The 14534-nt window shown below is 42.3% G+C and overlaps 1 protein-coding gene across 2 annotated transcripts in view; it reads left to right on the top strand.

Moving 5' to 3' along the window:
* Positions 1-14534, top strand: part of LOC307255219 (glypican-5-like) — a 105720-nt gene that overhangs the window by 41632 nt on the left and 49554 nt on the right. For both annotated transcript variants that reach the window (XM_080033868.1, XM_080033869.1), the window contains one exon: positions 228-350. In XM_080033868.1, the coding sequence (XP_079889994.1) occupies positions 228-350 (123 nt within the window). The remainder of the gene's footprint in view (positions 1-227; positions 351-14534) is intronic.

Below are 14534 nucleotides of genomic sequence, written 5' to 3'. Positions count from 1 at the left end.
ACATGCCTTTTGTCACATGCATGAATTGTTGAATATTCTTGGTGGTGTGTTACCAAAGTATTGAGAAGTGGGTCCACCACCAACCAAACAAAAAATGTTGCCAGACACACAATGCATTCCTCAATTATATGTTTTAAAAAACAAAACAATTCAAAACAGCAATAGATACATGGTGTGTTTTCACAAGTGCACTATGTCCTTTCTCTGTGTGTCTGCTTTTTCCTAAGGGAGTTCTTGATGTACCTGCAGCGCTACAAGTCTTTCTTTGCAGCATTGCCAGAGATGCTGTGTGAAGGGGAGAATGTAGTGGAGGACACCACGTGCTGGAGCGGAGACAATGTGGTAGAGAGGTGAGATAAACACTAACATCTCTAATTTGTCAAGTATTGATGAGACATTCATTTCCTCTCAGACATGCACATTATCGATGGTAGATTCTCGGCATAAAAATACATAAAAACAAACCAGACCCTGGCAGAATTGGATATTTTTTAGTTTCGCTGAGCAGCACTGCTCTGAACACAACTAGAAAGTTGTTCCTATATTTTTGAACTACAAAATGTTCGATTTTTCAATCTAAATCCCCTTCAGCTGAAGCCCTATACGCCCCAAAATCCATTGTTCTTTACAGATTTAATAAGAGCAAGCGAACATTCATTTATTTTGGTATTTCGCCTTTCCGCTGTGAGAGGGGGTTTGTTCCTCAGGATTTTGGCAAAGTTATAAAATCTCGTAATACTACTTTGCCAGAGCCAACTGTTGCATAAACATGTTTTTTTGGCAGCATTGGAGTTTGGGAGATAAGAACTTTCATTTTCTACAGATGACACTATAGATGCTGGCTTTGATGCATCGTTTCAGACAGGTCATCCAGTTTCACCTTAGATTTAATAACTTGTTGAATACAAGTTGCCTTGAGGAGTATATGAAATACCCTCTGTGTATGTGCTGGTGCTATGCTGGTGCAGGATATTGTCAAGTTTGTGAATTGTGAGCCAGTGTGGCTGGCTGTTGTTAATCAATGGGGAAATAAGGAAGTCATTAAATCTATCTCCATGTTGAGTGAATGCAGGCAGAACAAATAGTTGCTAGGCTCTCTTCTCCCTTTGTGTTCGTGTCAGTTAATGAGTTGCTATCTGTGCCTTTCTACGCACTTTTTTTTTTACCCCATTCTGGGTCTTTATGATGTACACACGGTTTTTATTTTGTGCTGATATTAGGTGTGGCCCTGGAACCCTTTATCCTGCTTATGGTTGGGTTGCATCTCTCAGTGTGTGTGTGTGTGTGTGTGTGTTTGTGCGCGTGCATGCGTGTTTGTGTGGTTATGTGCTTTTCTCAGTCGGCATGAGAAGAGAACAGAGAATTGATGCACGTTCACTGAGCCAGTATGAGTCAGTATGAGTGTAACTGATTCCCCTTGCTGCTGGATCTGTTTTCTTGAACGCTCTAGAATGCGCAGTGTGCCCAATTATGACAAGGTTATGCTCCCCTTCTTCTGCGGTGGCCCTAAACTGGCTCTCATTACCATGGCAACCCTGGGCTCTTGGCACGGCGAGTATTGGCCCTGACAGTGGAAAAACAGAGGTCCGGGGATGCCTTTTTCCCCATGATTCACCCCGTGTTTGTCAGAATCCTTTGGCTATTGTCCTTTTTGTTGGATTAAGCCATCCATAATGCTTTACATGAGTCCACGTGAAGACATTAGTCACATGAACAGATGTCTAAAGATTCCGAAAAGACCCTTAATGTTGTCCAAAAGCGTTTTGTCTGAGACTTTAATATGGATAAGTCAGGCTTTAGATAGCTTATATATATATATTTGATTCTCTTCTTGTCTCTCCTCTCCTCTTTTCTCATCTGCATGTCTGGCTCAGAGTACTTTCCTACCCTTAAGCTGGAGAGGATCTGCAAGTATCTGAGAACAATTTAGCAAGCCACCTATTTATGGGTTAAGTCGACGATCAGGAGTATATGAGTTGGTAAAAAACGGTATTTAATTAAAGCAAGTCCTTTGTTTGTGTGTGTGTGTGTGTGTGTGTGTGTCACTTTCACTCGAAAAGGGCAATGGTTTTTCAACAACAGTGCTAATGGCTTGTAACGGCGTGTTATCACACCCTCCCTGGTGAGAGCCGGGTCTTTGCGTGTGGTGTCAAGTATTCATCGGTTTGAGTAAGAAAACAGTACTGTACTACTGAAACATTTGGCACCACTCATACATAAACTGCTCAGATTGGCCTGTGGTTATCCAGCAAACCTCTTTCACTGCATCAGACTCTGTTGGCATGCATGAGAGAGAGAGAGAGAGAGAGAGAGAGAGAGAGAGAGAGAGAGAGAGAGAGAGAGAGAGAGAGAGAGAGAGAAGAGAGAGAGAGAGAGAGAGAGAGTGGAGAGAGAGAGAGAGAGAGAGAGAGAGAGAGAGAGAGAGAGAGAGAGAGAGAGAAGAGAGAGAGAGAGAGAGAGAGAGAGAGAGAGAGGGCAGGGCATGAAAAGGGTTGGCGTTTTTGGTGCCGTGGTGGCCCCTGTGCCTCCCTGTGCCCCTGGTGAGGGAAGCATGATGGAGTGATGTGTGTGTGTGGGGGGGGGGGGGGGGGGGGCTTGGCAGCATAAAGACCCATTGTAGAGTCATTGGAGTGGGGCACAGCCCTGCCGCGGGGACCCCCAAAGCCTGGAGGGGAAACAAAGACCCTCCTATGAGGCTGCATGGGAAAGACTTGGACATCTCTGCCACTACTACTGCCACTGCCCACTCACACCATGCCCTGGGAAAGTCACACGAGAGCAAGCAGCAAAGGAGATGGGACAAGGATAGTAGGGATGTCATGTCACAGTACTAAAAAAATGTAATATTCAATTCCAATACCAGTGAAATTCCACGATTCTCAATACCCCATTCAATACCAAGGTTATACAACAAAAACAAACAATGAATCCCATGGCATGTGATTCAGCATACACTTTATAAAAAACCTTTTAACATGACAAAAAACAACATTGGCATTCAGCCTTTAAGTAACCACTATAAGCATTATGCAGGCGTAAAATTGCCATCCCCGGTACTTAAGGTATGGTACTGTAAATAAAACGAATGTGACATTTTTTAAATTTTGGCATCAACCAGTATTGGTTCTTGATACATTCCTAGAGGATAAATAGTGACAGGCAAAAAAAAATAGCAAAGTATGGTGGACAGGGGACAGTTGAGCTGCTATGGTGTTAAACTGTGTCATAGTTTAACTTCCTGTGTGGTGGTCACACAAAGCCTTTGAGGGGCTTGGTGGGTTTTCCCCAACGCACAGGAGGGCAGAGACACATAAAGGCCAAACACTCGCGTATCAATCCACACGGGATCCATATGTAATTCAACAGCTGGAGGGGTTATTCATTTAGACACAATCACACTGTGCTCCGAACAAAGGGACGCACATCCACATGTGAGAAAACACACACACATACACGTACACACACACACACACACACATACACAGACACTTATATGTTGTAATACTTCAAAGCACATCAAAGGCATCGGGGATTGAAATTCCTTTGCTCTCTTTATGCAGCATCTGACGACAGAGGGGCGAGCAGGGGGCAAGCAGTTGTACTTACAACTAAATGTGCATGTTGGCATGTGTTCAAGCATCTCTGAACATTTACTGCGTCACATGTGTGAATACTTCGCACCATTTTTTCAGAAAGATAAGATCGCCTAATTTTTTTAGAGGTAGCCAGTTACAGTAAACCCATTGTAGTAAACCTGTAACACTGAAATAACTCATCGCCATCTCTCTTCACTTAACCAGTGGTTATTACCAGGCCTCTTTCTTTCCCTTTTAAAACATTTCTGACACATACACTTAAAGATAGTGTTAGCAGGTCATGAAACAACGCTGTAGGCTATAGCCACTGTTATGGCATTAATAAGGACCTTGATTAGCCTGTTGACTAAAAACACATGAGGAGGTATTGTGATCTCAATGAGACTCTCATTAGAATATAACCTTTTGCTAAATTTCTCCCAGACATGGACCAAAATAATTGCGTAGGGATAGAAAATCAAGAGGGCATAAGTGAGCTCCATAATCAGTCAGTAACAAGAGATTAGAGATCATTACATTGCATTGCATTTAGCTGACACTTGTATGCAAAGCGATTTCAAATAAGTGCATTCAACCATGAAGGTACACACTCAGAACAGCAATAATCACGTCAGTACATACGCTTCAAGTAAGCCAGCCTGCAAAGTGCCACATGTAAGTGCTACATGTAGGCGAAACATGTAAGTGCAATTTTTTGCATCATTGTTAGGATCATTGTTACATCATCTTCACAAAGTACAGAAATTTAGAAAAGCCTTTATAACATGGACATATGTAGACTGTAGTTTTGTAGAATACATGGTATTTGTATTTATATTTGTAATATTTATATATGTATAGTAACTTACAATATACATGTATGGGTATTTATAATGTAATATAAATAGTTTATAGTATATATATATGTGATTGTTTATTATATATATGTATATGTGTGTGTATGTATGTATGTGTATGTATATATATATATATATATGCACAAAATGATTCGGTACTCATGTATATATGCATTATTATAGCTTTTTATTATACTGACATGCTAATAACATAATCTATCCAAGCAAAATTGATCTGTTAAGGGGTAGGACTAGATAAGTTTTTTACTTCCTCCTACCCCCTTTCGAGCATGTCTGTTTTTCTTTTGTTTGTTTTTTTTAATTCTATTTCTTTGTTTTTCTTTTGTTTGTTTGTTATTTATTCATCTATTTTTTATTGCATGTTCGAAATAAAGACAATCAATCAATCAATCAATCAATCAATCCTGCAAAAAGGTGCACTGTAGGTGCAGCAAACTACATTGAACAGAGGAATTGGTGATAAGTAAATGGGTAACACTAGGTTAAGGCCAGACTGCACACAGGAATCTAGATCAATTACTGGCATACTTTTTCAACCGGCACACATTTAGACTTCATAGACTATGAAAGTGTCTCAACCTCCAACCATCATTGTATTATTGTATGAGAAGCAGCAAATCGGGTGTAATACCAGGCTCACAGGTGGCGCAGAAGTGGAAACTAATAAATTGCATCCTCCTGGAAAGAGTGAAAAATGATGACGTGTTATCTGACCACTGACAGTAAAGACCTGTTGTGCGTTTAATCTAAATAAAATTGCAGCATTTGACTTCAATGCCGAAATACGTACAATTTCAGACGCGACTCACACAGCACAGCGATCAATTTCAATGGTCAAAGTAAACTCCAGGAACCATGGAAGCAAACAGTGGTAACACTATCTGGATTGAAAAAGTTATGGTTGATTAAATGATTTGAACTTCTGCCACGAACATTCTGCACCGATGGTATAATAGAAAAGAAGTCAAAGAAATAGAGAGGAGTGAATGAAGGACTTATCCTGTTGGAGCTTAGCCTATAACTCTCCAGTGCAAAGTGCTAAGAGATGATTTAGATGGATTCCGGGACTTCATCACATTTTCTCCGACCCAAAAACACTGTAGGGATTCATTTTGCATTGTTGTACTGTGTGTCTATTCTGTTCGGAGGAAAAAATATAGGGATGTGATCTTTACATGAGGGGCTGTATGCTCATGTGGGTGTGTAAAAGCATGTCCATAGTGTGTGTGTGTGTGTGTGTGTGTGTGTGTGTGTGTGTGTGTGTGTGTGTGTGTGTGTGTGTGTGTGTGTGTGTGTGTGTGTGTGTGTTTGTGTTCTTGAACAAGAATGATTACCTTATCACTTGTACTTCTGGGCTGATTCTAAAGTTTTGGATTAGCTCAGGGGGGGGGGGGGGGATAGGCCACAGACAATATAGCAACGTGTGAGTGCTTCTGAATGCCTTGCATTTTTATGAGGTTATGACAATTCATTTGTTTATCATTTTGACATCTGGAATCCATTGTGTTATTGCAGGGAGAAGCAGGGAGAAGCAGGGAGAGAGCACTGCACTGGGCAAAGTCCTCCTCACCCCCTCCATTTAGTTCCCTCACTTTCTCTCCTCCTTTTCCAGTTTTCTTCCCTGCCTTCTCTGTGTCTGTCTCTTGGGGTCGGAGGAGCTCAGTTTGAGAAATGCAAGGGAATTGGAAAATGAAATCCTAGCAGAGGGGACAATGAATTAATTACTATATTGAGAGGAAGGACATTCCCTGCTGAGAGCCTGTGTGTGCTGTATATGTGTAGCTAAGGGCTTTCTCTTGTTGTAGCAGCAAAACACCAGCAGACGTATGAGGACATATTTTTAAGACATAGAGACAGACATGATGGATTGGTGGTACAGTAGAGTCATGAAAACAGTTATGAAAAGTTATGGAATATAAACTTCACATTCTTTCATTTTTCCCTACCCTTACACTTACCCTTTAACCTCCCATTTGCATTTTGCGACTAAACTCCCATTCCTTCCACTGGCCCTCCTCCACAATCCTTCTCTTCTGTTTCTTCATAGCTCTGATTCACTGGCCCATCCCTTTCCCATAACCCTTGCTGCTGCCGTGTCCTAAACATGACTGGCTGTACATTACTACATTGCTTAGAATTGTCTTTCTTTGAGCCTGCATCGTTGGTGTGTGTGTGTGTGTGTGTGTGTGTGTGTGTGTGTGTGTGTGTGTGTGTTTATGTATAAGTGTGTGCGTGTGCGTGAGAGAAAGCGTAAACAACATCGATCATCAAACTAAAATTAGTTTGCAGTTATGGTCTAAATTTGTTGCAGTATACAATATAAAATGGGAAAGCGAGTTTAGAATAAGAGTTTGTGTAGATGGTGTGTGAGCAAATGGGCTGTTGTTGGCCTCACTGTGCAATTACTTGCCAATCTGGGACTCAACATGCCTCTTGAGGCAAGAGTGTTTATGTGTTTCAGCCTCCTCAAGTTTGGATTTTATGGTGTGCCTTGTGCATATTGTATGTTTGTGAAATTTCCTTTCAGTCTTCATACTATCGTCACTTTTACAGAGGGGACACACAGTCCCTTCTGTTGCCAGTCCAGCCTGGTGGAGTGGGTTGAGCTAATATAATTAAAATACCACAATAGACTGGCATGTTTTACTGGAGCTGGTCCTACTGGGCGAGGTAGACATAGTGTGCCCACTAACCGCGGTGCCTGCCCATTGGCAAGGCATCAAACTCATAGCAGGAGATGAGGATGAGAAACAAAGGGATATATACATGCTTGGGAGGGGAACGTGTGTATGAAAAAAGAATGGATAGAAGGGAAGACAAAGTGATGGATGAATGAAGAAAAAAAAATAGGGATATAGGTTCTGTGGCAGCAGGAAACAGTGGCTTTAGGAGAGCCCTCTGTCTTTGTTGCTTAATTGCCTCTATGAGCCTGTTTGAAGTCCTCATGGCTAGCGTGTCTGGTTGCCAGCCAATAGTGGTCTGTGTGGTCTGTGTATGGTGTGTGTTGTGAGAGGGTTGTTGAGATTGTTTATATCAGTATGACACACCTTCTGACATACCCCTCCAGTGCACGAAGGACAAAACTCTAAAAAATGTCTCCTCCTTGATGTCAGCAACATTGATTAAATGCAATTGCACACATAAACACCACACCGCCCAAAATATTACGTGTCATAGAAACAGTCAAGGATGAGTCCTTCAGGATGATCCCTGCATTTTAGAGGCAATTTTATCTTGTGTCATTAAATTGCTCTTGGAAGACACCCCAGCTATGCAGTGAAGTGCTGGTTGTTTCTTGGCACACGCTCTGCGATGCCTATCATAGTGTCGCAATGTGAGAGATGTCTCTGCCTTTGGCCACAGTCTGGTTCCTAATGAACTTTGTAAAGGAAATTCTGTTTAATTTCTGTTGTTACATTTCTATACTAGATGCCTCTTCTGACTTCTAATTTTCTAGAATGGGGAATTTGATTGATGGCACATAAACCAAACCTCAAAATAAACAAAACTAGTTCTCAAATAATACAGCCCCCAATGGTATGTGAAAGGCTTCATATACTGTATTTGACTCTAACCATATCAGTCACACTGGCTCACTGGCTCACTCAGTTCAGTTTTCATTTTAACACTCTTCAAAGGGGAAAGAAAATCCACTTTCAAACCACTGCTTTGATCCAAACACACAGCTTGTTCTGTAGACGTGCGGACACGGGATTATGGCCTAACAGACCACCATACTATTTCTGTGTGCCACAGACAGCAGCACACACTCTCAATACACAACACATTTACACACTCGACCCGACACACATCAGCACTCAAACAACATGATCACATCTGACTTTTAGAGCTGAACCTCTCTCTCTCTCTGTCATGACTATTTTTAGGGACCGTTATCCTTTTTCCCGGGTGATACAGCAGACTTTACAAATGTCAGTTAGAGCTTGATTGAGTGTACGTTATTTTCTGACTTGAGCATGGGATTTTGTGTGATGCAACGTTTATCTATACGTCTAACTTTGGGGGTCCATACAGAGCATTGGCAAGATTCCCTGTCAGGTTTTAGTGTTTACGTATGTGTACCAGTTTTAACTTTCCAGTGTGTGGTATTTACCATCAATGTGAGACTCTGAACAAGCGGACTGAGGTGAATCTAATTTCAAGTTTAAGCTTAAATCCAAATTGTTGTCCAACCCAATGGATACATATGTGAGTTTAACATTAAAATGACTGACAGGCATGGGAGGAGAGAGGGGTAAGCTAACAAAACCAACTCTGTACAAACAAGAAAAGTACAGTTCACTACTGTGGAGGGTGTTGTGTGTGTGTGCCTGTGATCTGTGCTCAATGTGTGTATGTGGTAACCTGAAACCACAGGGAAAACGTTCCTAGAATTCCGTGTGGGTTTGGTGTCGTGGCTTGCTCACTGGAGCCCCCTGAGTGGTGCTGGGAATGCGGCCTCCGCACGGAAGAGCTACAGGATGAAGGGGAAGTCCCCCAACCCTCCCACCCACTGCCACCTTCATACATCGTTATACACTTTACCCTGTTCCCAAACACAAACACGTACATTTCTTACCAACCCGCCAATTATTGCTTATTTAAACAAAATATATGTCGGAGCAATACTTTCAAAAAAGCTTTTTCTAGTATTTGTTTTGTGTGCTTAACCCTAGACCTTAACCCCACCCTGTTCACTTTACTCAGAACTGAACATATTAGATATTTTGCTAAAAACTGTATTTGAAGTTACATAAGTCAAAGGTATAGGGGAGTATGGGTTATATCATAGCTATCTTGGGTCAGTCTGAATAACGATGCACAGAATAGCCAAATGTTCTAGTTCTGGCTCATAGTGTGCACAGATATGGCTGCCAGATTTGAGGTTAGACTAGATCTGGCCCCTTTGAGATGAGAATCATTATCTTTTAGCTGTACTCTGGCAAGCATTCTGGTGTGTGTGTGTGTGTGTGTGTGTGTGTGTGTGTGTGTGTGTGTGTGTGTGTGTGTGTGTGTGTGTGTGTGTGTGTGTGTGTGTGTGTGTGTGTGGCCAAACATCTGATTAATTTTTTTTTTGGCACAAATTAGATAAATAAAGGGTCCATTAATAATACATTGCACACAAAGTGAATGTGCATGGTCATCATTGTTAGATAATACTGGCTGGTTCATCAGGTTGACAGAGTCATCCCAAAGCCATATGCACCGTCAATAATTTGTTAATTGATGTGATTTAACAGGCTTACTTTCTATGATTGTAAAACCATTTGGAGAACAGTAGTCTGAAAATGTGTGTGTGACTTAAACAAATGCAGCCTCAGATTTGAACAAGAACAAGAGATGGACAGCAAGGAAGTGCAAACAATGGTTGGCCTTTGTTTGGAGGAGATGACAAGGCCACAAACATAAGTAGCACCTACTGTTTGTATATAGTTATACATTCAAGATAGTGACTTTCCTATAGCTTCAAACTACCACTACAAATGTTACACGGTCATTGACTGTCACTCATTGTCTAGAGACACATTTGACTGACCTGTACTGTAGTCATGTGTATGATTTGAAAGTTGTGATTGACAGAAATGCTTCATTATGACAAACATTATAGTTATGGCTGGGATTTCTGCCAACTCAGCCATTATGGCCATGTGTTTGTCAATGCTACCATCTGCCTGATTTCATTTGGATAATAGCTTCCCTAACCTCTCCCCCCTCTTTTCACTGCTTGCAGAACATCCAGTGTGTCCCTCTCTCTCTCTCTCTCTCTCTCTCTCTCTCTCTCTCTCTCTCTCTCTCTCTCTCTCTCTCTCTCTCTCTCTCTCTCTCTCACACTCACTCACTCACCTACTCATTGACCTAAACAGCAGTTTGCACAACATTACAGTCTATAATCCTATATACGTTATGCTGGTGTTGAGTTGAAGTTTGAACTGCCACCATATATCTCTACAAAATGCTCTCAAATCCATCTTACTGAGTATCTGAGGACCATCTCTGATTGTGTGTGTGTGTGTGTGTGTGTGTGTGTGTGTGTGTGTGTGTGTGTGTGTGTGTGTGTGTGTGTGTGTTCATGGCAGAGGTTGGGTGTGAGTTGTGCTCCCGCATGCCCTTTGAGGCAACAGAGTGTGATCCCTGACCCCCTCTCTCAACACCCTCGCAAGCCACCACTCCACTTTCTATGTGGGTATGTCTGAGCATGCGGATGCCTGTGTACGTTTGTCACTTGCTTGAGTCAAATGTACTGTATAATGTTTGAGTTGAAAGTGGACAGTTTGCACTGAGCTCTCTTTGCTTACACAGGGCAGCATATACAGTACAGACCAGATGGGACACCATACATCCATCTTTCTTCCTTTCCATCTTCATGTTTATGATACACTTTGTACACATTGAGACATTTTCGTGATCGCAAAACCAGCCAGTACATTTAATGGATTTAATGTACGTAGCATCATATTCCCCCCCCCCCCCCCTTTAATATATTTTGTTTTATCCACAATGGTTGTTTTTTATCTAACATTAGAGAGAGCTGTCACCTTTAAGCACAAGATCACACCAGAAGGACAGTCAGTCAGACATACAGACAGACAGATAGACAGACAGACAAACAGGTGGTCGTACCACTGCAGAGGATCATGGGTCACTCCACCCGTCTGCGCTCCCGGGCATAGTTTACTCTCCTGGCTTTGCCCCTGCCTGCCCTTGTCTGCCTTCCACACACCAACTGCACCTCAAGCTCCCCCCATACCTCTGACCTCAGTTATCCATGCCCTCCTCGGCATGTGGGCATGTGGCTGAAAGGGGAGATAGAGTCATCGCTCTGTCTAGATCTTTAAACTTTCTTTCTTTTTAATTATTAATTTTTTCATACTTTCTTTCTTTCTTTCCACATTAATTCACATGCTTCTTCTAATGCTCTTGCTTTGTTACTTAATATCTCTCCTCTGTCTGTCTTCCCTTAATTGTAGCTCTTTCTTACATTGATCCCGTAACCCTTCGGTCCTAATACATGCATTCACATTATAGCCTTGAAATCATTGAGTTGTCTGGTGTTACTCTGTGGAAGTTAAATGGGCTAGTGCTGCCACCTACTGTAGATGTAACGTCATTGAAGTAGATGCTTACTTGGTTTACACAAGGAATGTATGATGTTTGAAATTGTAACACTTGTTGAAAGCACAACCACAGTATATTGCTTTTAAACATTTAGAAAAAATGAATCCAGCCAGTTCCAGACAGAGACAATGTTGGGCTCAGGTCTGCAGTTAAAATGTAGTAATATACATATGTTCTGTGATTACATTTAGCTCTAGCCATGGATTTACTATCAGGCACAACTGTTGCAAAGATAGGCAGAACATCACACATTCTCTTCTAACTTGTGACCTTTTTCTCATTGAGAATCATTAGCCCCTTTTACACAGCCAGTGAAAGCCGGGAATATGCCGGCCTTTCGGCCCTCCGCCCTGCTGTATAAATGCGACAGTTGCGGAACGAGGGAAGAAAGGTGCGAGTGATCGTTCCGGGAATTTTACTACCTCGGGGGGGTAGTAAGATTCCCGACACGATCAGTTCCGCCTCTCTGTTTAAATGCTCCAGCTTGTTGTTGCGGAACAGGGGGGCGTTTGACGTTCCATAGTCTACGTTCTAAACATGCGACCATGTTAGCAGTTGAAGGACGTGTGTTTAACATTAACCACGGCGGCCTGATGTCCCGTAAAAATCACCAAATAAAAGGAACGGTGTATAATCTAGCTGATCATAAGGTCCGTTGCTCAATCCAAACCCCCGCGCTTCATTTTGCAGAGTGTATGAGTCTATTTCTGCCCAGGAGAAGTTGTACAATGGAAAGCTAGGCTAGGCTAAGTAAGGGATAAAGTATAGCGAACGGGTCACTTGCTAGAAATAAAGACCGACAAGCTGAAGCAGGAGCCCGACGCGCAGCGGAGGGCTCTTGTTCAGCTTGAAGGTCGACCTAGTAACGGGGGAATAGTCTGCTCGCCCCGCTAGACTGTCTGCTTCAGCTGACTGAAGGCTCCGGCTCAGCTGTTAGCCACAGAGCTACTGTTTTGCTAACACATTCCGCCGCCGCTATTATTATCCTAAGTCTGAGCGTATATCCACACTTTATTTCTGTCTACAGTAACGTGACATCACACACTGTGTGTATGTGTATGTGTATGTCTGATTGGCAGATCGCTGCCCTCACAAAGAGACTCGCTCACAACCAACCTGTCACACACACACACACAGAGGTGAAGCGGTCGGATTGATTTAGTCAGTTTGGTTAACTGTCCCAGTGATGTTGGACTCAGCGCGTAGCGAGATCAACTGGCACATCGTGGGGACAGTAAAATACGGCCCTCTTACTGCAAGCTCCAGCACTTCTGCTCTCAATTCACCGGCCATTGTTGTTGTTGTTGTAAAGCAGCTGACCGGCGCGGCGCTAAATGTTTACGTCACACCTGACGCTGTTTACAAGCACCTCTTTCATTCCGGAGCGCTGTGTAAAAGGGACTACTGATGCGCCAGCAGGCCGGCGTTGCTTGGTTCTGTGTAAATAACACAGAAGCAAGCAAAGCCGGCATATTGGAGTGATGTTGTTCCGTCAATATGCCGCAATCTCTGTGTAAAAGGGGCTATTGATTTGATGAGCCTAAACCAAGACATTCACCAGTGTCTACAATGCAATTTATCTTCTTGAGATTAACTTCATCATCTGATTATTCTGATAGAGCTGCTGTTCAGGAAGGGTTATCATACCAAAATATGATCTACAGATCTACAGATATCATTCAAAAATAATATGTAACCGTTGCCACTTTTTTTTTTTTTTTTTTTCCACTTGTCGGTACCTTGAATGGTACCGACAAGTGAAATGTTTTGGCTGTGGCCCATGGATTAATGTGTGTGAGGAGTATAAAGGTGTGTGTGTGTGTGTGTGTGTGTGTGTGTGTGTGTGTGTGTGTGTGTGTGTGTGTGTGTGTGTGTGTGTGTGTGTGTGTGTGTGTGTGTGTGTGTGTGTGTGTGTGTGTGTGTGTGTGTGTGTGTGTGTGTGTGTGCACGTGCGTGGGTGTGTTGGGGATAGGCATATGTACCAGCAAAATACTGTTGTCTTTGTCAAGAAATGATGCTTGTCTGCATATGATTTGCGTGTGAGGTCAAGGCGGAAAAGACTTGTGTTCTTGTTTCCAATCTCCCAATTTAATGGAGCTGCATAGTCTTTTCCCAGGAGTGTGTGTGGTCTGTTGACTCAGCCTGCAAGTACGTCTGCTGGTCCATCTAGGCAGGCGACAGAGAGAGGTGGGGAGCAGTTACACCCAGTCACAGACCCAGTCGGGCCTGGGAATCTGTTCAAAGCCAACACACACACCAATTCCAATTGTAATCTATTTAACTGCCACTAGAGACTATTAGAGCCTTCAATGCTAACGGCATATTCTATGTTTACGTTTGTTATCTCTATAGCAACGTAGCTGGAGCTTCTTCGTTTTGTAATTTGTGAAGCTTTCATGTTAACAAATTGTCACATTGATTTGTAGATGTGGAGGGTGCTTTCCTCCATTTAAAGGTATAAATGGCTATGTCATTGGTTTAATTATCATAACTTGGTGAAATGGAGCTTCAGCATAGATGCAAAGTCAAATACACTTTCAGAGGGTGGACATTGCCAACCTTTGCACGAGGACAAATACCAAGTTCTCTTTTGACAGTTTGTTTGAGGCAATTATCATAAAAATCTACCTCTAAGCCAGGGGTGTCCAAACTACGGCGCTTTTTATTGGCCCGCAGCCGATTTTGAAAATATAATGTAATATGGCCCTTTAAATTTTTTTATTTATTTTTTTTTAACCCATAAGGACCCATGGTGACACCCACGTAACACACACTTTGAATGTCCTACAATCTTCCATATACAGCTTTTTTGTTGACTTTTACTCATTAAGTCCCTAAGTGACATATACTCAACGTCCTGGTGTGGTGGTAATGTGACAGTCATGTGACTATGTCAGGAAGTGACTTCCCAAAAATTGCATTGTGACATGTGCACACAAGTGAAGGACCCAGCTCATTTTAAAAA

Source organism: Ammodytes marinus, assembly GCF_949987685.1.
Source record: "Ammodytes marinus genome assembly, chromosome: 9".
Taxonomy (NCBI): Eukaryota; Metazoa; Chordata; class Actinopteri; order Uranoscopiformes; family Ammodytidae; genus Ammodytes; species Ammodytes marinus.
This window is presented reverse-complemented; position numbering and strand designations above follow the sequence as displayed.